This window comes from Lepisosteus oculatus, chromosome 21 (assembly GCF_040954835.1).
Source record: "Lepisosteus oculatus isolate fLepOcu1 chromosome 21, fLepOcu1.hap2, whole genome shotgun sequence".
Lineage (NCBI taxonomy): Eukaryota > Metazoa > Chordata > Actinopteri > Semionotiformes > Lepisosteidae > Lepisosteus > Lepisosteus oculatus.
Window position 1 is genome coordinate 4,031,235 of NC_090716.1, and position 26,936 is coordinate 4,058,170.

A 26,936-nucleotide genomic window follows, 5' to 3' on the forward strand; every position below is an offset into this window, starting at 1 on the left:
AAAAGAATGCGTTTAAACGTCGATGATGTAGCTTTCCTTGATGCGTCCCATTGCGCTGTTTAACTGTACAAAAAACAGAAACTGTAATGAATTGTCAGAAACACCCGCACGTTTGAGCAGCAAGTGGTGATTGGATTTCTGCAGCCTGATTTGTTAGAATTAAGATTATTGGACGTCTGTGTGATTAATACTAATTAAGATACTGTAGCTAAACTTAAGAAGAGGTTTTGTGACATGAGGACAAACTTGTTAAAATTAAGCCCCACCTGGATGATGCACCAGTCCTCTCACACACACCAGCTGTCAGTGGGAAGGAGAGCAGAGTGACGAAGCCAGTTCATAGAGGGGGATTATTAGGAGGCCATAATCACAAAACAAGATAGTATTTTTTATAGGGAACACATCTGATGATCGCCACATTATCCCACAGGATATGGAGCACAGAGTCCTGGTAGTCTCTGGATCTCTGCCTGCTGTGAAATCCACTGTGGAAGCCATCTGTTAACTGTATACATGTGGAAGACAGCAGCTGATGGTACAAGTCAAACTGCGCTTTTTGATCAACCTGCCGTTTCTTTTTCCATTTACGGCTTAAGCAGAATATGAAATCACAAACCATTTTAAAATCCGGACTAAAAGAAGATAAATATTTGTGACCCTGTGTTCTAACAGGAGGCCTTTCGGTTCCTCAGCCGCTACTTGATCAACAACTTGACCTTGCTTGGTGCGTGTTCCAGACCTTCACAGCCCTCATGACATGTTCTTCTGAAAATAAGATTTAAAACAATCATAATAGGTCCGTGTGGCACACGCACACAGAACTATGAAACACCCTGCTGTTCCATCTCCATGTGATGACACATTCCAGCTTTTATAATGGAGAAATAAAACAATAATGGCGTTTGAGCTATTGGAGCACTTTCTGAGCAGGTTTGGTAGTATTCCAAATTGGGATACTTGCGCTCAATCTCAGGTAACCACAGCAACCACACCCCAATCCCAGCCTGTGACAAATGACAGAGGGCATCAAAGAAGCAGTGACTCTGAAATAAGACATGATTTATGGATTACTGAAAACTGGGGGAAAAAAAACAAAAAACTTTGCTCATTCAATACTCAGTGTTTGCTATAACAGAAAGCAGGAGCCACACCTTAAGAAGTAACATTTTATTGACTGCAAATACAGAAAATGACAAAAATTCAGAAAACTCTTAATTTACAGGCACCCCGCAGGTGAAACTCACAGGCCGAGTACAAAACACTACAAATCCACAACAAACGCAAGGGTGGAAACAAGATGTTTGTTACCATGTACTTTTTAGGTATAAAGAAGAAAATATACAGTATTTTTTTCAATCCTAGTGACAAACATTCTTGAATGAGTCCCAGTCAGACGTTTTTAGGGGAAAAAACGCAACATACATACACGTATTGTACATGATCAGGCATTGTAAGAGCAAACCGGTCTGTGACATCGAATAAAAACCAGACCAGGAGCAGTGGCTGAATCACTGAGAGCAAACCAACATTCCAATGAAAAATCTCTATTTGTATATAAACAATATTCCTTTACTGTCAATAGAAAAATACACTTCAGGTTATTTTATCGTGGTCTGAAATGGGTTCAATGCACAGGTGAAAAGGCAGTGCTCTGGTGTGAACAGCTCGGGTTCGAGACCCCCGGTAGGGACTATAGTTTCATTGTTTTCTGGAAGGTGGCCTGCTCCACAAGTCTGTGGTAATGACCCAGCTTCTCCTGCAGCTTCTGGTACAGCTGAGAATGAAAGACAAGAACCAGGTTTGCTTCAAATTTCCAGTCTGTTTCACAAGCAGGTATGGATAAGCATGTTAGTTGCCATAAATCACAGATTTCATCACCATCTCCACAACTAGTGACATAATCCAAATGGGTGATAAGAAGAAAAAAAAGCCAAAACATGGTGGAAAGTATTCTTTAGAAAAGCAATCGGGAGCTTTATAAAACTTATAAGTGACAACAGGTTAAGTCCCGTTACCCAGAAGATCCTGGGTTTGCCATAAAAAACTGGCGCAACTTATCAGCTATATCACAGATGTTTATCCACACTAAACATTCCCTGATCAATTTTTACAAATCCCCGTTTGCAAAACCAGATGTAGAATCAACTCACGTTGGCATTAAAGGCGTTGGCCTGGTTCTCGCTGAGGGTCTGTAGCAGCTGATCAATGGACAGATAAGGAAGCCAGGCCAGGGGACCAGTGGCTGACAAAGGCTTCTGAAATATTTAGAAGAGCAGAAGTTTGGTTAAGCATGTGAATAATTAAAAATGAACAGGAAAGCGCCGACACTGGCATCATCCAAAATGACTATGTCTAAAAACTAAATGATTTCCTCTGTCCCTTTTTCTCCTTTTCCACCAAGTATATTGCTCTGGCGTTTTCTGTAATGAAATAAGTATGTGACTGTCCTGTGCTTCCCCTCTGTTCTTATGAGAGAATAACTGTCAAGGCACATCTGGAAAAGTGCATGATATAAACAATGCAAAGATTTGTGCCTGAGAACACACTTGTTTAGTCTGTCTATATGACAACGCTGATTAATCCTTGAAGATCTAGTACAGTCTGTTTCGGTGTCATGTTTACAAAGTCCTTCCTTGAGATAATCCATCAGAATGAAACGAGATATTGACAAATCGGTTCTCCTTGTACAGGATGGTGTAAGAAATTGCTTATATAATTCAGCAGTTACCGTATGCTGTATCCCATATTCGTGTGTGCTTAGTAAGTCACTCCTTGGTGGGGAGGAAAGTGATTTTCTCCACCTTCAAGTCTTTAGAATTAATTCTTTGGACAAATTTCCGACATTTTCTTTTACGGAACGTAGTGATAATCACAAAACAAGATGGCATTCTTTTTATAGGGAATACATCTGATGATCGCCACATTATCCCACAGGATATGGAGCACAGAGTTCTGGTAGTCTCTGGATCTCTGGGCTGCCTGCTGTGAAATCCACTGTGGAAGCCATCTGTTAACTGTATACATGTGGAAGACAGCAGCTGATGGTACAAGTCAAACTGCGCCTTTTGATCAACCTGCCGTTTCTGTACAAGTCGAAAGTTTCTCTCGGATCAACCCTTTTGTTTCTTATAAAGCCTACTTACTGCTTATTATTTACAGTTTGATTTCCTTACACAGAGACAACCGATGGAGAAGCATGTGATGGATTTTAGGTGGCAGGGAAAACAAAAAGGGAATGTCTTTTTCCACACGGCTTACTTCAAATCCAAAGTACTGGTGGCCTTTTCCAAGAAGGGCATCCACATATTCCAGCACCAGCTCCCCTGCCGCCTCCAGGAGGTCGTAATTCAGGTAGAGGCGCAGCAACCCTGCGGCGTCCACCACCTGCACGAGCGGAAAAAAAACAGCTGACAGAGCGACCGGAGGCACAGAACACTTCCCTGCTTGTCATCTGGAGCCGCTCGTGAACCAGGCGCCGCATCAGAAATCAAATCAATCCCACAACTCAGCTGTGGCGCAGATTTACTGTTGGCAAGAGCACGGATCTGCTGGCAGATCTCGCAGGACTTCTAATGGCCCATCAGCACCAAAGCATTAGGACACTTCTGAAGCTACAGGACATTCACACTGGCACCCACGCCCCTGTGAAAGGTACGCGCCACAGCCGAACGTGGGGCAACACGCTGGAAACCGGAGGCGCGCTGCAGCCAAACAAACATTAAGGAGCTACAACTGCCCACCTTGTACCCGTTGACCAGCCAGTCCGGTAAGGGCACGCCATGCGACAGCAGCTTGTCGAGAACGCAGCGGTGGTACTGGGCATTCTGGGATGGGTACCTTTCCAGGTAAGAGGACAGCAGACGCCAGGCCTCATCCGTGGCACTAAGGTGGAGACAAAGACCATCGTCAACATGGGTCCCTTTCTGGGATTCGACGGTGGGTGGCAGCAGCAAGGATGATGGCACAGCCGGTGATTTCTTTCTCCGGCTGCTCTGCAGGCTACAGTTACCACCAAGCTCGTCCGCCATGTTAGCTGTGCCACTGTGACAAAGTAAAAGACACTGGACGGCCAAAGGGCAGAAAACAGCACATCACTCCTTTGCGTGAAAGAGCACCTTCTGCTTTATCACAAGGAAATAGGGAAATCGCGAACACCAGGGAAGCACTGCTCAGCGACATTAGGCAGAAGATAGGGGTGCAACGACATCATAGAAGGGTTCCAGAGCAGGGAAAGACTTACAAGAAACTAACAAGCTAGAGGTGACTGCTATCGTGTCAGAGGAACTCAGTCATGCATCTGTTTACAGTGAGTTACTGATGCATCCCACTGCTACCACCATATGTAACAGATCCATCACTCGGGTAGCTTGCCACATAAGGACCAGCTTCATCCGCAGGCAACCCAGGTCTGAAATTCCATGTTTGGTTTTGGCAAGAATATACCACAGCAGAGATATTGGCCCAAGGTTGGGAATCAAGATACAACTGCTTTAATCAAGACATTGGAAGTCTTGGCTTTAGCCACAACCCAAGTGTGAAATCGGTAACAGAACTCACCTCGATTCTTTGGTGGTGATTACAGAGGACAGCTGATTAGCAGCAAGCCAGTTCCAGGCTTCATTCTGGTGTGCTTCTCCGCCATATTGCAGCTTAATACACCTACAAGGACAGCAGGGAGAACAGCTACTAGCATCACCAATGGCAGAAGAGGATCGTCCGAACAATCCTCAAGGTCACATCGAGGATAACAACACAGAATTAAAATGTATGCAATAACCTTATCCATTTATCTCAGCCCTAATTTTCTGTTAAACGCTTATAGCTGGTTTATCTATTTCCTTTCACCGAAGGCTATGAGGCAACTTGAGCATTTAGCAACGGGGGCATCCTAAATGGTTCTCGAGGCATGAAAACGAGTCCCGAGTCCTGCTGTAATGCTATTGAGTAACAAGAAACCTGTGCTCATGAGGCCTCAACGCTGTAAAGCTCGGTTATATTCACACATGGTTAAGACTGCAAACAGCACGTCCCACACACTGGCAACGGCCCCAGCAGGTCTTCTCCCCCTTTGAACCCCGTCAGCCTCAGGCGTGGGTGACCTACTTGAAAGCCAGCCCTTCGAAGACGGGCGTGAGGGGGAGCTGAAAGGTCTGGCAGAGCGACAGGGCCGCGTCGAACAGCCCGGCCTGCACCAGCAAGGTCACCATCTCCACCGCCGAAGCGCTTCCTGTGAATCGGAGAGGGTTACAACGAGCCCCAGCCCCTGCTCAGAGACGTGCTTTGCATTTAAAGCCAGAACAAAAGGCTCCTAAATCCAGCCTTTCCAGAAAGATCTTCCCTGGACATTTCCCAAATCTCAGTCTCAAAACGACGACATACAGTGGCTCCCCAAGTCCCAGTGACGTAAGAAGCACAAAAAAGTCAGGATAAAAAATTCTAACCTGTGGGGTCAGACGAATGTTACGGGGAGGGGGCCTCAGTTTCCCTGCCATGAAAGCCCTAATGTGGGAGGGAGCACACCCACCTGCAATGGCAGCAGAGGAGGGATCGTGCTGTGCCAGGGTCAGGCGATTCCGAGCCAGGATGTACTCCTTCTGTAGATCCTTCAGCTCCAGGATGTCAATATGACGGCTCACTACAGCAAAACAAAACTACAGTCTAGCATCACGGCTTCTACGTGCAGGCTGGATTGTAAAAAAGCTACAGCCGACAATTTCGTATCAAGTGGTTTTTACATAATACAATACTATAATATCACGTGAGATTCTTAATTACAAAAACAAATGTCAGAAAGTAATGGGTCATATGTTTGTAAACGTAACGTTCATTTTGAGTATTATTATTATTATTATTTTTATTATTATAGCTTACAAAAGTACTTCCAGGTGCACCATAATGCCCTCCGATCAACATATTTACCCACAAACACACACAAAAACGTAAGACCAGGGAAGGGTGACCTGCTGCTGCTCACAGCTCTTGTGTCCTGGGTCCGATTCTAGCCTGGAACTCCCACTGCATAAAGTCTGCCTGTTATCTGGGACTCATAAACTACCTCCTGCATGTGTGTGTGTGTCTCCTGGTACACTGTCCCACCTTGCACCCTGTTCCTGCCAGGTGAGGTCCACTGCCACCCCTGAGTACAAAGCAGTCACTGAGAGAGGACAGGTGAATAAACGACCCCCAGGTCAGCCTTATGGAAACGCTGGGCCTCTGTTCAGCCCGAGACGGGTGGATGAGGTGATGATCATCATCATCAAGCTCTGCATCACGTGTGCAACACAGGTGACTGACACCAACGTCAAAGTGTTTGACAAACGCAGAGCTGTGGGCTTCTCAAGCAGAGAAGAACAAGTCAACTTCCCCAAGACTTCTGAGGGTAAAGTCATCTAACTCCCTGTGTAGCTGCTGGGAGAGAGGGCTGGGCTGGGGTGTGGTACCTGGGCCTGCAGCACACTCTCCGTCGTGACTCCTCTTCGGGGAAGCCCCCGGCCGCTCGTACTGGGGAGAGCAACGCAGACACAGGCCGTTAAACGAGCGCCAATCCAGGCAGAGGCAGAATTACCAGAAAAGACTGCTTCTGCCCTTCCTTGCGAGGTGAAAAGAGAAATGCATTTGATCAAACCCCGTTGCATGCCGTAGGAGCAAAGAAAAAAGGCCGGGAGAGCGTCTCCCCCACACCACCGCCCAGCCCCAACAGCCGGCCCCCCCGGAAACTGCTCACCACTCCGCCGGACACCGGCTGCACGATCCAGGCATACTCGGGCCGGATGAGGCGCAGGCAGTTCATGGCAGCCAGGTAGCAGTTGACCTGCTTCTGCAGCCCGTGACGCGTGCGCACCTCCCTGCCCAGACGCATCCCGTACTCGAACATCACTGTGCCGGCTGGAGGGGGGGAGCGAGAAACACACTGATGACACGCTTCCCGTTCTCCCTGCGCCTGTGCGCTGAGCATCTCCATCAGTCGAGGAGCTGGCTGGCTGTCTTCTGGGAGCTTGGCAATGGCAGATCTCTGAAGGCTGCAAACAATCCCAGGGCCCATACCTAATATCTGGTGCCCAACGCTACCGCAAGAAACACAGGCCTGTATCTGCTGCAGATGGGCCAGTAAGAGCAAAGATCGCCTCCTTTACGACATCAAGGAGGGATGTGCTTAATCGCCTTCTTAATTACTTTGTCAAAAGAAGCAAACTTTTTTAATCACACAAGCACAATGATGAGAGATTCCTGGAGAATCTGTGGATTAAGTTGAATTTTTCCCTCTTTATCCGCTACTCAGGCAAACTCCAGACGACCGTAGATAACTCCCAGTAACAAAAAATAAGAACACAGAACAATGAAAGTACTAAAGATAGCAACTGATCGCTGTGCTTTTTTAATGCCTATGATTTCTAAAAATATGTTATTGACGTCTTTGTTTAGTATTCTAGGGAGGATTTTGAAATGCCACCTTTATTTAATAACTTTTAAATTAATCCCGGGATGCTTCGCCCTCTCTGTCACATACTCGGATGGTAATCGGGTTGGAACCACACCTTTCCTGTAGTTGTGCCGGTTGATATGGAAAGCATACAGCAGCTCATAGTAATTGTGAGTCATCAGGTCCACTGCTCTGGCACGGGACTCAATTATACTGACCACCTGAGACAAGAAATAAATACATTAAAAACTGTTTAATGCCATAATGCAAAATATCTGGGTGACGAAACAGTAACTGATTCAGTTTGTTCCCTTTTAAATAGGCTACAAGCCATTAAAGCCACATTTAAATGTGACTGGCACATGGTACGGTCTGAGCCCAGAGCAGGAGCTGGGTCTGAAACCCTTCTTGTGACTGACACATGGTACGGTCTGAGCCCAGAGCAGGAGCTGGGTCTGAAACCCTTCTTGTGACTGACACATGGTACAGTCCGAGCCCAGAGCAGGAGCTGGGTCTGAAACCCTTCTTGTGACTGACACATGGTACGGTCCGAGCCCAGAGCAGGAGCTGGGTCTGAAACCCTTCTTGTGACTGACACATGGTACAGTCCGAGCCCAGAGCAGGAGCTGGGTCTGAAACCCTTCTTGTGACTGACACATGGTACAGTCCGAGGCCTGAGCGGGAGCAGGCTTCTGGAAAGGCCTACCTCATCGTGCAGGTTGACGTAGGGGAACTGCACCAGGTCCTGCAGCTGGGAGCGTTCGCACAGAACCACCACCAGCTGGCGCAGGCAGTCGAGCCGCCTACAGAGCAAAAGCATGGTGAGCAAGAGACATAGTGGTCAACACTGTGGTCAACACAAACACACACTGCGCAGCTGAGAGTCTGTCAATGTTAAAATGCTATACATCCAGTCACACGCAGATACGTTCTTTCTACTCTGCCTCATTTGTAGAGTTGACAACCCAAGGAAGGCGGGGCACCACACCTGCTGGAGTCGGGGTTCTGGGTCAGAGCCTCGTACGCCTGGCTGTTGTGGCCAAGGTCCAGGTGGTGCTTGAATACGCGGGTCAGCAGGGCCGCCTGTAAGGGGGGAAAAAAACGACCCAGTGATTTCAACATTTCAGTGAACAAGCATTACTGGCACAAACAGGGTGCCACTCTCCTTTCATGTAAAAATAGCACAGCCAATGCAAGGACTGGAGAATCAACAGCTGCCGAGACGACGAACAAGTGCATTTCAACAAATCTAGAAAGACTGATCTGAAACGGAACTTCAGAAACAAACATGTGAAACGTGGTCACTCTGCGCTCCAGAAATATTCGGCCATTTGTGCACCTCGAACGACGGGTACCCTAAGCAAGATTCCAGTTACCTGGCTCCGGACGTCGTGGATGGCCTCGGAGACGGCCACCGTCGCCAACCGGATGACCAGCTCGGGCAGGCCCACGTCCTCCAGCAGCCTCAGCACCTGAGCGGCACAGAGAGGCGATGAGACTCGAGCTCGGCCGCTCTCCAGAGCGAGACCCCCACGCCCCACCGCCGGACAGCAGGGTCCCCCCGCCTGCGGCCGGGAACACCAGGGGCTGGGGAGACGGAACCGCGCAGTTGACCGAGGAATAGGGAGAAGACCGCGCAGGATCCGGAAAGATACCGGATCCAGAACGTTCCGTTCCCTTTTCAGAACCGTGAGGTGGCCACAAGTTCTTGAACGAGCTCCGCTCAGCCTGTGCGTCTCTCACTCGTACACGTTCCAGCGTTCAAAACACGAACTAGTCCCTTCTTGTTCCCTATTGTTAACACGCTAATTAATTCCTGCTGATTGACCTTCTTCCTTGGAAGCCAATCAGGACATTCGAAGTCCACTGGCACTGGTAACCAGAAGAGGCGCTGCCTCACGAATGAAGTGAGGAGACCCTCCAAGCGGGAGCCCAGAGGTTCCGTGTCCAGCGGTTGAGTTGTCGGACCGGCCCGGTGGCGGTGGCGACGGCGGGTCAGGACCTTCCTCGCGGTACCTTGTTGTAGTACTGCAGCCGCGGGGCAGCGGCCACCTCCTCCTCCTCGGAGCTGGAGAGCCTGATCAGGAAATCCTCCTTCTCCACCTCCGTCACGGCCGCCTGGAAGCACTGCAGAGCCTAAAAAGACAAGCATTTCCAACCGCGCGTTCCTCCCGCTCGGCAACAGGCCTGCAGGCAGCAGTGTAGCCCAGTCCCACCCCAGGGGTCAAGGAAAGGTCCTCTACCGACAGGCTGGGGGCACTGAGCTTTTATAGCCCTGGGCAGAGTAGACTGCGAGGGGACCTCACACAAGTATCCAAAATCCCCAGAGGCATGGACGAATTCTTCCCCACCTGTTTCTTCCAAACGAACAGTGAAACATGAGCCAGTGGGACTCTATGGGAAATGCATTTAGAGGGGAACTGTGGTCCCAATTCTTCAGACCCGTTGTTAAATCTCGATAAGATACATTGACGGTATCCCCAATTTTTTTTACAAAATCTGAATTAAGCACAGAATCGTGAACCTGGTGAAAATAATGGGATAGTCGCCATTGCTGTCGCAAGCCCCTGGTCTTGTCACGGATGAGAGCGACAATTAGCCCTTCCTGGTCACTAGTCACCCCAATGACAAACATAAGTACAGGCTGTGCAGCAGACAGTTCACTGCTGAAATGTTCCAACGTGATCTGCATGCAGAATTAACGAGTCATATTTGTCGGCAAAACCGTCTCGAAGTCGAGAGCACTAATCCTATTGGACTAAAAGAGGCGTATTCACAAGCCTATTCATTTACAATTAACAGGGTTGCTTCAAGTCACCGGAAATCTTGTTCTGAACCAGAGAATATGGCGCTGAGCAAACCTAGAAATGTTGTCTATTTTGCGATATAAATTGGAGGTTTTACATGTTACTGTGCACATTTTACTCTCATTGTGGTTTGAAATGCACTCATCCATGCAGATTCTTTTTACCCCTAAAATATAAAAATAGCATTGCAGTTCCCCTTTACAGTGGAGACCAGGAGGTACTTCTTTACCCAAAGGGCTGTAGGAGTCTGGATCTACAAACAAGCTACTCAAGTATGTTGTAGCCGATACTCTGGTTTCTTTCAACTAGGGCTGGATGAGATCCTGGAATAAGTCAGTTCCCAGCTACTAAATGGTGACAGAATACAGAATGGCCTCTTCATAACTGTAATTCTTTTAGAGAATAATTGTTATTATTTTAGAGCCTAGATGCCCACTTTGATGCACAACTTAAATGCCTGCATCCCAGGAAAACATCCTTGTTTCCCGCCACATGGCACGAACAGGAATAGTCAAGTCCTTAAAAATTACCTTGTGTCCTTCCCCCGTGGCCAGATAGCACTGTCCCAGCACAAACTGGCAGGATCCCACATTCACCTGACACCAGGGACTGATCAGTCGGGCATAATCCTGCAGTTAAAGGGAGGTAGAGGTTCTCTGGTACATGACACAATCGGTGTTCAATACAGCCGTCATAAGATCAGAAATAAAATGAGCAATTTTAATTCAACAAGACCCTTCTTGTCCAAAGTGGAGTATTTGTGAACTTCAGCTTCTGGCGGATGTCTTTACCTGCAGCTGGGTGTACTGGCAGTTTCCCATCAAGCACTCTGGGAAGAGAAATCCCGGATTGCTTGGCCATCTAGAGTGGCAAGATAAGGAACAACTGCCCGCTACTTTTACAAGCAAGCCTGCATGACACGTTACTTTTTATTCGATACACTCACAATTTAATACATTTACATTTAGAGCCAGCAGCCATATCACCCCACAACAGCCTGGCCTCATCTTGATGGGAGACCTCCTGGGAAAATCTGAAGTTGCTGCTGGAAGAGGTGTTTGTGGGGCCAGTAGGGGGCGCTCACCCTGCGGTCTGTGTGGGTTCTGACTCTGTGGTCATTAAAAACCCCAGGGTGTTTCTTGAAAAGAGTAGGGGTGTTACTCTGGCGTCCTGAACAAATTTCCCCCTGGCCTCTACCAGTCATGGCCTCCTAATAATCCCCATCTCTGAACTGGCTTCATCACTCTGCTCTCCTCTCCACTGAGAGCTGATGTGTGGGGAGCGGACTGGTGCATCATCCAGGTGGAGCTGCACACTGGTGGTGGTGGAGGGGATCCCCCATTACCTTTAAAGCACTTTGAGTGGAGTGTCCAGAAAAGCGCTATTCAAGTGTACAGAAATATTATTATTAATTAATTTCTAATAAGACAAATCTGTCTGCTAGTAAACATCTCCACTTACAGATGCAGCACTCTCCTGACCCAAAGATGAGGTTTCACAACTCTGATCTAACGCAAATCTAAAACTAAAGCAGAACTGCAAGCAACTGCCAGTATGCTTTAGTATTCTGTTTCATTCGTGAATCAACACACTTTTCATTGGCTCCATCTACTGTAAATGACCCTTCCTGTCCTGCAGCAAGGATACAGGTGCTGGGAGAGGGAGGTGATGACAGCAGGGACCAGCTGGGTCCAGCTCAGGACAGCCTGGCTCAGAGGAGCGACCTGCTGAGCGTAGATCTGAGACACGATGGCCTTCCTCCCCACGTTCTGGTAGAACAGCTCGGCCACAGTCTGGGGACTCAGCACTGGGGGGAGAAGACCAAACACCAGGGCGAACGTCTGATTATCAGCACCCAGAATGGGGGAAAAAAATGGCATGCTGAAAAAAAAAGTTACGAATCTGCGCTTTTCTGCATGGAGTACGAAATAAAGTGTATTAACAAAAAACAAAAAGCATTTGGAGATTTAGTAGGAATTATCTATTGGAAATAATGTCGAATTTACAGTCATTTTTTGGGTGCTATATTAACTATGTTTTTCTTTGATATTTTTCAATATTTAGCCTTCACTAGAAGCACTATACAAACGAGGCAGGATTTTTCAAACTCTACATTAGCAGTCTATTTTATGTCTCTTTCACAACCCCTTACTTGAAGCAAAAACTAAGGAAATTGAGAGGGAAAAAAGGACATGCATCAGGAAAAATCCTCGGAAAAACACGGAGAACTTCAGAAGGAGCCCCAGGCCGGACTCGAACCCGGGACCCGCTGCGTGACCGTGCTCCACGACTAAAACCATCACCTGATTTATTGGGAGCCAGGGCAGGGGAGTCAGACAGCTCCAGGACCGACAGGTGCTGCAGGTTAGCATCTCTGAGGAGCGGAAGAAAATCTGCAGTCAACGCCTACACACCCTATGAGTGTCATCACACTGAAAACATTGGGTTTTTAATATTAAACATTCGCACATATATAATTTAACACATCTCAGTGTTTGTGAATCTGTTACATAAGTCTGGGAAAGCCAATGCACTTCAGTCATTCCAGAAAGCTGTTTTTCAATGTGAGAATTAGCCATGTAGCTAATGTAGCTCACTTACAATGGTGAAGAAGTACCCATTTATATAGCAGGGCACTTACTGGAACTATCTGATTGAAAGTCCTCTCATCAAGAGCCCATTGTCCTAAACACTACTCTGCTCTAAGAGATAAACGTTTAACAGTATCTCACACAGGTGCATAACAGTGCACATTGTTGGACTATTTCTTTCTAGATGTGGATGTGGTCATCCAGAACGGATGATTCAGATTAAAGCAAAAAACCAAACTGAGCTTCAATATCCAGTCCGACTGGACACAGGGCTCCGGAGCCGGCTCGCGGTGTACTCACAGCGTGTCCAGGGGCACCGGCGTGGACAGGCACTGCCCAGCCCACCTGATCAGGTAGTAGGAGCAGAGCAGGTGAGCCGTCCGGGGGATCAGGTCCTGCTGCAGCTGCAGGAGCTGCCCTCTCACGCCCAGGTACGCCTGGAGCACAGACAGGGGTCACAAGGGGGTCACGGGCCGCTTCCTCTCCGGGCTGACCGCTCACCAAGGTCAGCGTGGGTCCGAACCCAAGTTCTTTGACTGCGTGCTTGTCAAAGAAAGTGTTTCTGTGCTGCACACTTCTACTGTCGCTCTTTGCCAGCTGAGCCCGGCCCCCCTGTCTCACTGCATTTATTACAGTAATTAAATTAAACAGTACAAAGAACTTATAGGTTCAGATAAGGCAATCTAGTCTAGTCAATTTTACTGCCATTCTACGAAATACATTTTATAAATATATGTTTTTTTAATCGGGGTGGGGATTTGACTAGGATATGTGTTGCTTTCTCCAGGCCAGCAGCCATATCACTGGCCAGCAGCCATATCACCCTGCAACTCACAACTGGCAGCCCACTGAAGCCCAGCAGGTGAGAGCCTGGTCAGTACCCTGGTGGGAGACCTCCTGGGAAAAACTAGGTTGCTGCTGGAAGAGGTGTTAGTGGGGCCAGCAGGGGGCGCTCACCCTGTGGTCCATGTGGGTCCTAATGCCCCAGTATAGTGATGGGGACACTATACTGTAAACAGGCGCCGTCCTTCGGATGAGACGTAAAACCGAGGTCCTGACTCTCTGTGGTCATTAAAAATCCCAGGGTGCTTCTCGAAAAGAGTAGGGGTGTAACCCCGGCGTCCTGGCCAAATTTCCCCCTGGCCTTTACCAATCATGGCCTCCTAATAATCCCCATCTATGAACTGGCTTCACCACTCTGCTCTCCTCCCCACTGATAGCTGGTGTGTGGTGAGCGTTCTGGCGCACTATGGCTGCACCAGGTGGGGCTGCACACTGGTGGGGGTGGAGGGGATCCCCATTACCTGTAAAGCGCTTTGAGTGGAGTGTCCAGAAAAGCGCTATATAAGTGTAAGCAATTATTATTATTATTATTATTATTAATCATGAGCACCGGCGGGGCGCAAGACGAGGGCTGGGAGCGGCTCGGGGAGGTGTGGGGGTGAGAGAGAGAACGAGAGAGAGCGCGGTGTCCCACTCACGTTGTCCCCCAGGCGCACGTAGAGCTGCAGCAGCACGAGCAGGTCCCGGCAGAGGAGCAGGCGGGCAGCGGCGCTCTGACACGCGGCCTGGCACACCAGGGTCACGGCCAGGCCGCTGCCCAGGAGCTGGGACAGACTCACGCGCACGCCGAGGGGCTGGGCTGCGGAGCGGAAGAGACGAGGCGTGAAGGGAGGAGGCCCGCTCCTCCGTGCTCCTCAGGCAATGGTGCCCCAAAGCCCGCGGAGGGGAATTTCATCCTCGTCACGAAAACAGAACATCGAGCTTCCACCTGCGTTTACAGCAGTGCGGCCCTGTTTCTCCAGCAGCAGATGGAGCACCTGTCTCTAAAGGGCTTTTCCCACTTTCTCATCATTAAAAAAATAAATACATCGACGTTATAGAAAAATTGCACAAGTTCTGAATTAAGCATAAAGTCATTAAATGTGAGAAAGGACTATAAGTTGCCATGTTGTTGCAAATCCCTGGTCTCACCACGGGCAAGAGCGAGAGTTTGCAAGAATTACCATATGATGTGGCCCTTGCTGCTCACTAGTCCCTGTATGACTAATGTAATGCATCAGCGAATAAGTACAGTTATACCTGGAAATTTGGTCTACTTTGGGATGTAAACTGGAGATTTTACAAGCGACTGTGTACATTTTACTTTTGCTGTGGTTTGAAATGCACTCGTCAACGCTGATTCTTTCTAACCCTGAAATAGAAAAATAAGGTTGCAGTAGTGCGCAGTGCCATGTTCTGCGATTCAGAAAGAGCCAGCAACACCTCCGGGGATGCGTGCAGCCCTATGCCATCCTAAACAAGCAGGCTTGTCAATACATCTCCTTTAATCCAATAGAAATATTGCTTTCGATCACAAGAGAGCTTAGCCGACAAATACTCCTTACATGTTAACTCGCATGCAGGTCACACTGGAACAGTTCTGCAGTGAAATTTCTGCTGCACAACCTGTACCTATTCGCTGGTACATCACATGACATTAGTCATATCAGTGACTAGTGAGCAGGAAGGGCCACATCACGTTGCAATGCGAGTTTGCGACAACGTGGCGACTTACAGCACTTTCACAAAGTTCACGATTTTGTGCTCGATTCAGAATCTGTCAATGAATTTATCTTGTTGCCAAGATTTAATAACTGGTCTGAGAAACTGGAACTACAGATCCCCTTTAAGCAAGATGGGCTGATTTGCAGCAATTCTTTATATGTTCTATACATACAATCTATACCATGTGCACAGGAAGCACTAAGTTACTCTGATGGGTGAGGCTGGAAGAAGCACATTATGATCAATTCTAACATAAAGCTCTCCAGAGTGCAGACGTACCTGCAGCAAATTGATCTTCCACTTCCACCTCTGTTTCATAGTCCATCTCCCGGAGCAGGATGGAGATGGCGTTCAGAGGGTTGCGGATGTCCTGCAGTTTACTCTGGATGTCCTCTATAACGTTGCTGCTGCAAAGCAGGGCACAACGGGTCAGTGCGGGCTTCCCTAATGTGGCTCGAATGGAAACGCAGTTCGGCCGAGATCCAGCTCCCCGAGCACGGGTCCGAGCACCGAGTTGCCCCCCCTAGGCCGCGCGGTAATACTTGGTTGAGCCCAGGGACATGTGGGATTGAGCTGATGGCGCCCCCCCGGTGGCTGCCTGCGCACCCGCAGCGAAAGGAGGCGGGGTTCACAGCCGAGAGCCACAAGGGGGGGAAAAAAAAAACAACTGGCTCTCCCAGATCAGGTGGGGAGAACAAAAATGGATGTAAAGGAGGGGGGGGGGGGGTTAGTCCAAGATGGAAAAAAGCAACAACAAAAAAGAAGTTTCTCAGCTAAGTGGAAGGGGGTGGGCCCCGCCGTGACTCCGCCCCCGCCCCGCCTCTCGCTCACCTCTCATTGGCCAGCAGGCTCTCCAGCACTCGCTCTGCCGCCTTCTCCGGCGGGTGCAGGTGCTCCACGGCCTTCTCCATCATGAGCGCCATGTCGGGCGACACCGACTCGCCCAGCAGACGCAGGCAGTGCACCAGCTGCAGGACGTCCCGGGCCGTGTCGGGGTCTGCCGGGGGAGAACATGGGGGGGGGGGCTCAGGCAGGGAGCGAGGGGGCCTCCCTACAAATACTCTCCTCCTCTCCAGCAGCCGTATCCCCCTGCAGCTCCCAGCTGGCAGCCCCACTGGAGCTCAGCAGTGTGAGCCTGGTCAGTATCTGGGTGGGAGACTCCTGGGAAAAACTAAGGTTGCTGCTGGAAGAGGTGTGAGTGGGGCCAGCAGGGGGCGCTCACCCTGCAGTCTGTGTGGGTCCTAATGCCCCAGTATAGTGATGGCCGTCCTTCGGATGAGATGTAAAACCGAGGTCCTGACTCTCTGCGGTCATTAAAAATCCCAGGTTGTTTCTCAAAAAGAGTAGGGGTGTAACCCTGGTGTCCTGGCCAAATTTCCCCATGGCCTTTACCACTCATGGCCTCCTACTAACCCCCATCTCTGAACTGGCTTCATCACTCTGCTCTCCTCCCCACTGAGAGCTGGTGTGTGTGTGAGAGGACTGGAGCATCATCCTGGTGGGGCTGCACACTGGTGGGGGTCGAGGGGATCCCCATGACCCGTAAAGCGCTTTGAGTGGAGTGTCCAGAAAAATGGCATCGACACCTGTACCCGAATCTGCACCCGTGCCTACAGAAGTACTGTACCCCCACCTGAACCTATGTATCCGTCTGTGCCTATATGTATATCTGCATCCGTTTTTGTATCTGTATCGAAAATAAGGAAAAAAAAAACAGGGACTAGACGGGTGCTGACACGCTCCTACAGAGGTCACGTCAAGCACAAGCCCACGTCCTGCAAGTCAAAGACCCCCCCCCGCCTACATTAAACTGGCAAGCAAAAAGCTGCATAGCAACAGAACCGCTGAAGGGTACCAGTGGACCAGCAGGTGGAGCTCTTCAGCTAAGACCGCAAACCAGGGTCCTGACGACTTGGGTCATGAAAGCTCCCTTTGGCACAGCTGGTCAGAGCAGGCCTGCGACCCAGGACACCCTGACCCAGTCCCGCTCTTTCTCTTGCTCAGTCTGGCCTCCCGAGTCCAACTTCCAAGATTTCTCTCCTGCACCCGATCTACTGTGAAGTGGGGCTGCTGGTGCCTAATAGGCGCCCCAGAATCCGAGCAGGCGCTGCGCTTCAGCAAGTGGATGCAGTGGGTTGTCCTCCTAGTAGCGCATTACTTGGGGATCCTTGGGGATCAAAAGAGCTAAAGAAATGCAATTTAAATGTAGACTTCTACAACTTTCACCGCTGTGAAGACTCACCCTCGGTGACGGAGGTCTCGTCCTCCACGGCCAGGTTCTCAGAGGAGGACAGGTACAGGTGATCCACACCAAAGCAGGGCACCAGAAATGACAGGAAGCCCTGGGGAAGACATCACACACACACACACACCTCACAGCAGGAAAGCAAAAGACAGACGAATTTCAAACCAGCTTTTCAAATGCACTACAAACCCCAAGTTAACGGTTGCAAAATTAACACGCTATATTTGAAAAACTACTGTGGGCTGTACACGTGGCAGGTTGCAAAATCGTGGCATCTGTACATGCTTAAAAATAAGGCTTTTGCAGAATAATGGTCACAGAGCTCTGGAGTAGAGCAAGTCATAGTGCCACTCAAAGCAGCTACAAACTTTTCGTGCAAATTCCTAATCACCGGGCTTCAGCACGGGGGAGATCCTTGGTTTAAGAGGCTCAGCGCTGAAGAGCCCAGCCCGTGGCGGTTGAATGGCCGTACCTTCTTGAGCAGACAGACCATGGAGGTGCCGGGGTTGACGTGCAGGGCGAGGGGCGTGGCCAGGGCCTCCTGGTACTGCAGGCAACAGGCGTAGAACCGGGACCAGTATTCCTCCTGCAGCTGATGGAACTCCTCTGGGGGGAACTCGTACTCCGTCACCCTGCTCTGCAGCTGGACACACACACACACACGGGTCAGGGAAACGCGGAGAGCACACGGGCGCACCCGCCTGCGAGCTTCTTAAAAAGCGCTGGCCACTTGCGTCGCAAAACGAACGCGCTCATTCTTCAACTGCGTTGGGAGAAATTTTCCCGCTTCCCCTTAAAAGACCGTCCAGGAGTCCGTCTCAGACAGGAAAATAAGTTTTTATTTCACGTGCATGGGAGCGTAACACACCGAGACGCGCGGTGTGTTTTTCTCAAAGTGATTCAATTCAAACAGTCCTCACATGTATTTGATATCCATCACGCTTCCCTGTGCTGATCAGACTGGCCGCTTTCCAGAATCACGAACATCTTCCTCTTCCAAATAATTGGTTACTTAGTTTCATAGCGCGCGTTCCTATATAACGCAGTATAGAATTACATACTGTAGAGTCCTGCATTCTTCCATTCCAGATCTGAACGTCTACTTTATAAAACACTGACGCTTTGGCAGAAAAAATACGAACAAAGTTCAGAGAGCCTCTCAACACTATGAAAAGTAGTTTTGATTGCACATAATGGCTAAAGAAATATCCCTTATTATCTACATTATCTTGTTATCCTGGCAAAGAGTGCTCAGGAACATGAATCACTATCGGACTATATAAAAAGGGACACTCAAAACAAGACTCCATGCTGCTGAAAAGTAGCGTCGCAGGCAGTTAGGGGCAGAGTGGTCACTCTGTGGCTAAGAATCTGTGCCTGTTGCTGGAAGGTTGCCGGTTCGAATCCTGCGGCCAGCAGAGGAATCCTACTCCGTTGGACCCCTGAGCAAGGCCCTTAACCCCAGCTGCTCCAGGGGCGCCGTATAATTGGCTGAGCCTGCGCTCTGACCCCCAGCTTCTCTCCCTGTCTGTGTGTCTCATGGAGAGCAAGCTGGGGTATGTGAAAAGCCAAATTCCTAATGCAAGGAATTGTATATGGCCAATAAAGTGATCTTATTTTATCCATAGGCAATTCGGTTCGTCATTTCTCTGCTCTCTGATCAGATTAATGGAGACCACGACTGGAATAACTCTTTACTTGGTCGCCAAGACCCGAGGAGCAAAGTCCATAGAGACCCTCTCAACAACAGCCAACGGCACGAGCCCGAACGCCAACTCGGGAAAAGCCCAAGAGCCCCCAACGCCAACAATGCTCCTTGCTCCTGGCGGGAAAGCGCACGGCACTTACTTCGTTTTCGACGGCGACGGTCACCTCCTTCTTTAGAGCCTCCCAGGAGAGGTCCAAGATTCTCTCCGCTCCGCGCCGATAGATCTGATACGGAAAGGGGGGAGGGCAGTCAGGCTTCCCAAGACCGATCACAGAAAAGTGGAGATGACGCTAACTAACAGCTGTAGTCAAAAGACTTCAAGTTCAAGTTTATTGTTTATAACTCATATACTGTTTTATATGCATATATAACTGTATATACTGTTATATTTACAGTTCTGACCGCTGGGGAACAAAACAGGTCTCTGTTTCACAGATCCTTTCAGATTCCTCCGTTAATCCACAAACACAGCGCTAAGGACAGCGCTCGGGTTTGACTCACCTGCAGTGCTTTTAGAATCGCTGAGGCTGTGAAACTTCCAGGAGAGAAGATCCTTTCCAAATAAATTTCCTAACCACCAAAAAAAACAAAACAAAATACACTATTCAATACACTAACAAAAAAACAAGCGTGTTCCCTTCCAAAAACATGCATAACTACATCATGAAATGTTACAGATTTCAAAAGGGTCAGTTTTGCAAGCATCTGCTAATAATTACATTTATTTAATATGATCACAGTGACACACTCCTCATTCATTCCATCTGGCATCTTTGGAGTGTTGATTAGTCCCCAGGCGATGTTTTGCTCTATAGCCAAGAGCTCCCTGTTGCTAAGTAAGAAGCCGAGTTACGAACCCTGGGGTCCTGGTCTTCTCCGAAGTTGACCTCTTCATCAGAAGGGGGCTGTACAAACACCTGGTTCCACTGACCTGCCTGGTTACTGCAGGAAGTCAATGACAACCACTGTTCAGTGAAGCACAGAATCACACAAATAGCACCTTGTAAGCAATAAAGCACATTCTAGACTCTAAGAAAATCACACCGTGTAGTGGCCGGCTTTAATCAGACTAAAAGTGCAAAAGACAAGAGCCATCACACTTTGTGTGCTTAAAATTGGCAACACGCTCTTTAATTTTCCATAAGAATGCCAGACTTCCACAGCGTCTGCATAAGTCATGGACACTACAGACACTGAACACTTACTGCTCAAAGTTGATGTACTTCACGACGGTCTGATTTTCGTCATCAAGCCAGAGAGCCCAGATGTCAGTTGAGGTCAAAGAAAAATCAACCAAGGTCTCCTGCATAAAAATAAAAGCGTGACGGATGTCCGTCATATCTAGATACTCAAACCTCACAAATCCTTAACGGTGGAACTTTCTAAGCAGAGGAATATACAATAGCACAGGCTTTGAAACTCCCCGGAGAGAAGATCCTTTCTAAATAAATTACCTTACCACAGAAGAAACAAAAACAAAATACAATATTCAACGCACTAATACAAGAAAAAAACAAGCTCGTTTTCCTTTCAAAAGCAAATCTGGTTAAATTTGAAAACTGGTCAGAAATAACCGACGAAAGGCTTGGCGGCGAGCGAGTGGGTGGAGAGTGCGAGGTCAGCGCACCTGTGTTTCGAACAAGGAGGAGATGTGCTCCAGGCTGTAGCGGTGACTCTCGGTGCTCACGAGCTGGAAGACGCAGAACTGCCCTCTCTTGGGGAAGCTGAGGTAGACCCCCAGGCAGAGGCCCGTGGAGGAGCTGAAGGCCAGGCGGAGCTTGTGCCCCTGCCCCAGTGTGTGTCTCGCATCCTTGTTCACAGGCATGTACTCCAGCATGTCCGCCACCAACAGGCACATCTGGTCCTGGGACACAACATCCCTGGTCAGGTCTTCCGTTGTCACAAATACAGACACGAGCCGATGACACACTCACACACTCACAATGTGGCACTAACCCGAAGTGCATTTAGCAGTGTTGGACTAGCTTTAAACATTGTTGCACTTAAGCAATTGAGGTTACAATGATATATTTAATATTGGGGATGTACTAGGTTTTGATCACATCCCTGTCTGTTAAGACACTAACAGAAGATCAGCTTGATGGCCTCCTTGAGCGATTTAAACAGCTCATCAAAAACAAAAGCTAGAAGGGCAGGCTAAAGCCCGTCTTCCCCAGAACGCCCTGCTGTCAAGATAGACTTGTCATTCGGGGGCCTGCCTGCAAAACAAGACGAGCTGGAAAACACAAAGCCGTCACGCACTTTGTAAGACCACAGGCGGAGCTTGTGATCCTGGCACAGAGCGAAGACGAAGGCGTCGCTCTCGATCTGTCGCACAGCCAAGCTCAGCGGAACATCGGAAGGGCCCTGATCTCCCCTGTAGTGGAGAAAAAAAACATAGTGGAAGAATTCTTCTGTACCCCCAGCAGCACCGCTCTTAGTGAACATTTTTTCCCCAACTCTTGCCGCTCCAGTTTTCCCAAACTATTTAGGAGCCCTTGTCTGTAAAAGGTTTGATGTACGGAGAACTTGCCGTTTCAGCAGATGCACTGCCACAGCACACATTGAAATGCACCATGCATACCTCTCCTGATACGCGTGGCAGTGCCCGAGAAACCTGAGCCGTCTTAACACTGCCAGTTGAGGAAAGGAGAATGGGTGTTAAAGGGTGACGAAATAGACCATCCCAATTGGACTTTCCTTTCTCACCTTATCGCTGTTGGCATCCAACCAGTCAGGAGACGCTGCATAACCGAGCTCTGCTTCAGTTCCAGGACAGTGATGCTCCCTGGGGAAAGGGGGTCAGGACAAGGGTTGACATCTGCAAATAAGACTTACATTCACTTCTCCTCCTGCAGAGGTAACTAGCGAACCAGCGCAATGACGCAGAAGCAGCCCAAACTGACTTCCAATCTCGGACTTAGCCATGCCAAATAACCCTTTAACAAAACTTTTGCTGCCTATGAATCAGCCCGAAGAAGAAGAAGAAGCAGCAGATACATTTCGGGGATTTAAGGGAATGTCCTCTACTGACGGCTTGAAGGAACTGAAGATCTTTAGTTCTGAACAGAAGAGACAACGAAGGGAACTCGTACATGTCTTCAAAATCCCTGAAGACGCTGACCAAGCCAGCTCAGTGGACTTCTTCAGAACGAGAGTGAGACGCACCAGAGAACGCAAGTGGAAACCGAGTAGATGTGCATTTGAAACTGAGAACGGGAGTCAGTCACTTCTTAATGCAAAGTGCTCTGCGGGTCTGGAAGAAGCTGCACGGCCAAGCTGTTGAAGCCGATACCCTGGCCTCCTCCAGGAAAAGGCCGGATGAGATCCTCAGATCAATTATACGAGTAATTGATTAGTGACTGATACTAGTGCAGCTGTTGAAGCCGATACCCTGGCTTCCTCCAGGAAACGGCCGGATGAGATCCTCAGATCAATTATACGAGTAATTGATTAGTGACTGATACTATTAGTATCAAAGAAATTAATAATCCCATGGCCTAGTTGGGCTGAATGGCCTCCTCTCACTTGATGTTCCTTTATGCTACTTTCTAAACTACCTGCCCAGCCACGAAACCTCACCTCGTTCACTCCTCTCGACCACATTCTTCACCGGGACAGGAGCCGCTGCTCGCGGCCTGGTGGGCTCCCGGCGGCAGAGCCGGGGCCAAATTCGTCCTGGCGGGGGACCCTCACCTTGCACATCGTGGGGGGGCAGCCTGATGACCAGGATGCCCCCCGACGCCGACGCCACGGCGAAGTGCGCCTCCCCCTCGCCGTTGACCCAGGCTGCGGAGGCGCCGGAGCTCGCCACCGGCCCGGGAAGGGCCGGGATCACGGAGGTGTTGGCGGGATCTCGCAGGTTCACCTTCCCGACGTCCGTGAATATAGACTGCATCTGGAGTTCGGTGACCAGCTCCTGGGAGATAAAAGACCCACAGAACCTCCATTACTCTACAATACGGAACGCACACAGCAGATGTAAGATGTAAGATATGGTCACTTTATTGGCCATATACAATTTCTTGCATTAGGAACTTGTCTTCCGCATACTCCAACTTGCTCTCCATGAGACACACAGGCACACAGACGGAAAGAGAGAGAAGGTTAGGGTCAGAGCGCAGGGTCAGCCATTTATACGGCGCCCCTGGAGCAGTTGGGGTTCAGGGCCTTGCTCAGGGGCCCAACGGAGTAGGATTCCTCTGCCGGCTGCAGGATTTGAACCGGCAACCTCCCAGCCACAGAGCCACCGCTCTGCCCCGGAGTACACAGTAGGTACACAGCTAAGACGTTAACGGGGAACACCAACATGATTAAGGACTCTGGGCTACCAGGTTTCACCGTGCAAAACATCCCTGGGTGATTTCACCGAAATCTTTTTCCCTGGTTAAGCGTGGGCAAACTCTAGTGTAAAATCCGGTACAAACAAGCAGGCCTGCAAGCAGTCAGTGACCACAAGAACCAGCCCCAATTTCCTGAGTGACCATCGGCCTGCTGTCTGTAATGCAAGCCCCTGCTGCGACTGTAACAAGACAAAAAGAACCTGATATCCTGGTTTTGGGGCGCTGAGAAACCAGGCAGGAGCAATCGGCATCTCCCGGAGAACTTACACTCCTGTACATGCGGGAGGGGTGGGGCAGGACCAGCCGGTGCACGGTCTGGCTGGTGACCACGAGGACGACGACATGGTTGCAGGTCTCCTGGATGTGCACCCCCCCGGGCAGCAGGGCGCAGTGGAGGATCTTCAAGCGCACGGCGTTGTTCAGCAGGTTGGTGTCCAGGGACTGCTCCACCAGCTGGACAGTGTCGCCGGAGGTGCTCCTGGAGGCGGTGAGAAAGTGCGATTTCATGCCCCACACCACCAACACCACAACAACCCACTTTCCTAACTGCTTCTTCCAGATCAGGGGCGCGAGGGAGACGGAGCCTGTCACGGCAAGCAAGGGTGGGGTACATCCTGGGTGGGATGTCAGTCCCTCACAGGGCACAGGGCACATACACACCAGGGCCAGTTTACCCAAAAGCCAATTAACCCACCAGCATGTCTTGGGACTGTGGGAGGAAACCAGAGCATGTGGGGGAAACCAACATAAACATAGGGAGAACATACAAACTCCACACGGACAGGAACTGAACCAAGGACCTCCGAGATGCTTGCCCCCCCGTATTGACTACATAATGCTTGCATAATGCATAGAATCTTCTGATGCTTTGGGCCCTACCTGGAGGGCAGTATAAAAAAACCCTGCAGTCTTTAGATAAGAGAAATTAACAACAAACTGAGGAAAAGCAATTCTAGCAGATCAATGAAGGCGTTCATTTACCAAAGTCGACTGCATGCTTTTATTGATAATTCCTGCCATTTGCATAGCGTTGTTCATCCCAGGGGCTGCAAGAACACTCCACATGAGGGAGGAGACCTACTCCACCCCACTGCTCAGCAGGAGATTAATTCAACGGAGCTTTTGGGGGGGTCAGACTGTTTGAGCCCAGGGAGCAATTTACCCTGAATTAAGCCCTGACATACGAGCAGCTGGGAGATACAGTATGAACCGCTCCACTCCGCCTGGGGTGGGAAACGATCAGGACGCACTACAAACCAGCATCGCATTGTTAGTGCCACGAAGTAAACATAATTTCCCGAGACACCACAGCAAGTAGACATTATCACCTACAGATTTGCAATGAGAAAACACCCAGAAAACTGTCCCAGAAAACTGCAAGAAACACCAATATTGCAAATCAAAAAGGGCCCTCATTATGCTAGCATTATGCACCTATATAGCGCTTTTCTGGACACTCCACACAAAGCTTTTTACAGGTAATGGGGATCCCCTACACCCCCACCAGTGTGCAGCCCCACCTGGATGATGCGCCAGCAGCCATAGTGTGCCAGAACGCTCACCACACACCAGCTCTCAGTGGGGAGGAGATGAAGCCAGTTTACAGATGAATCAGTACTTCGGTTTTACATCTCAGCTGAAGGACGGCGCCTTTTTACAGTATAGTATCCCCGTTACTATGCTAGTATGACAAGTGTTAGGTAAAAGAAAAAGATTTGCAGCTCACCACTGTATGAACCTGTTGCTTGTAACAGACAGGAGCTTATCACATTCCTCATAATGGAATCCACCAGCACTGTCCGGATATTTGACTCCTCCGGGAAGAGCATTCACCCCTTGCAATCAGAGAAAAAGACAAAGGGTTGTATCACAGCGTGCGAGCGAAAAGGGAGTTTTCTTCGTAAGGCTTTAGACTCTGCAAAGGCTTTCAACTAAAAAACAAACCCGCCCTCTCCAGTCCAGCAATACAGTCCAGTGAGTGACTGGTGGCAACACTCATATTTTTATCTTCCTGTGTAAATTCCAAGAGAAAGCGGGGCGCCGGACGCTGCATGCTTGTATCAGGCTCGATATATCTAGAGACGCCCAGGAAAAGCAGGGTGCTGAAAAGACTTGCTAGCACACATCTCGCAGTGTTGGGGCTTACCGTCCTGCTGGATTCACCGCGGATAATGGGATTCGAAAGAATTGTACTAATCGAGTTTCCACTGCGCGATACTTAAGATTACAGTTAGGTCATTATAAGCATATAGAGTCCGAGACTAACTCCATGATTAAGATGTAAATCACTGTAAAGCGAAATTAAAGCCACCTTAAAATCAAAGCATTTATGTTGTGTAGGAAATGACCGCAACTTTACAAATAACGAATTCATAATCCATGCCTCTGCTCCTCTTCAAAAAGCCAAGTTTGCAGAACACTTTAGAAAAAACCCTACCTCGACTACTTCAAGATCTACTGGAGGGCACCAATCAAGGTGTGATACTTGGGTTTTCCAGACCCGCGGGGCGGCTTGGTACCTTAATTGATTTACTTGCTAGTACAGTGTCAAATAGGCGCTCTACCGAAGGCATGGCTAACCCGCTGCATGGTGGGCAGTCACGACCTCGTCTTCCGGGGATCGTACTATCTTACCCAACAAAGTACAGTCCCCCGTCCCCCGTGCGTGATCCTTTAAGGGCCTTTACCTGGATCAACCGTTATATCTCGGAATTTCTGGAGGGTTTCTCTCTCGAAACCACATATTTCTATGTAGCTCCGCTCCAGTGCCGCCGCGGCCGCCATCTTGACCCCCGGTGCACCCTGGGAAAGGCTAAGTGGGCGGTCCCACAACAGACCCGCCACGCGCTCTTTCAAACTCTTAAAGGCGCAGTACCGCCTGCCCGTGCCAAGGGCATGATCAATAATCAATGGCTTAAACGTACATCCAGTGCAGCATAATCACTGAAAATGCTCTGCAATTAACAAAACAATGCACAGGGTTAAACAGCATGAGCTGTCATAGGAACAGAGTAAATTTCGATACAAGGAGGTTGTTTGACGTCGTTCGACTCGTTTTTACAGCGCAGAACGTTTCTCCATGGTAATTGATTTTTTTTAAAAGCACTGATAATCTCCGATTTTTCTTTTAGAAACTAAATCGTTGTAAACGTCTCTGCCGAGGGGACGGCAATCTTTTTTTTCTAAAGAGAAATTCAAATGTAAAAAAAAAACCACTCGCTTACACAATGTATTACATAAGCTCGCTCAAATCAAGTAAGGGTGCCCCTTGCTGA

The 26,936-nt window shown here is 49.1% G+C and overlaps 1 protein-coding gene across 2 annotated transcripts; it reads right to left on the reverse strand.

Moving 5' to 3' along the window:
* Window positions 1–1,152: 1,152 nt before the first annotated feature.
* On the reverse strand, window positions 1,153–26,480 carry nup160 (nucleoporin 160). 2 transcript variants are annotated; one of them, XM_069181590.1, is made up of 35 exons: window positions 26,349–26,480; window positions 25,388–25,496; window positions 23,929–24,139; window positions 23,015–23,237; window positions 22,028–22,106; window positions 21,581–21,695; window positions 20,946–21,182; window positions 20,524–20,621; window positions 20,176–20,260; window positions 19,820–19,888; window positions 19,459–19,542; window positions 18,083–18,253; window positions 17,608–17,707; window positions 16,197–16,362; window positions 15,645–15,769; window positions 14,300–14,460; window positions 13,119–13,255; window positions 12,531–12,601; window positions 11,875–12,034; window positions 11,019–11,088; window positions 10,758–10,856; window positions 9,437–9,556; window positions 8,797–8,892; window positions 8,409–8,503; window positions 8,127–8,223; window positions 7,536–7,641; window positions 6,725–6,885; window positions 6,441–6,501; window positions 5,525–5,635; window positions 5,104–5,227; window positions 4,558–4,659; window positions 3,741–3,882; window positions 3,259–3,384; window positions 2,151–2,255; window positions 1,153–1,774 (listed from the first exon to the last, which is right to left on the reverse strand). In XM_069181590.1, the coding sequence occupies exons 1-35, from the start codon at window positions 26,443–26,445 to the stop codon at window positions 1,691–1,693; spliced, it is 4,197 nt and encodes a 1,398-aa protein (XP_069037691.1). In that variant the 5' UTR covers window positions 26,446–26,480; the 3' UTR covers window positions 1,153–1,690. The 2 variants fall into 2 exon arrangements, with proteins under 2 accessions (XP_069037691.1, XP_069037690.1); XM_069181589.1 differs by having other exon boundaries at window positions 15,645–15,772.
* Between the last annotated feature and the right edge of the window lie 456 nt (window positions 26,481–26,936).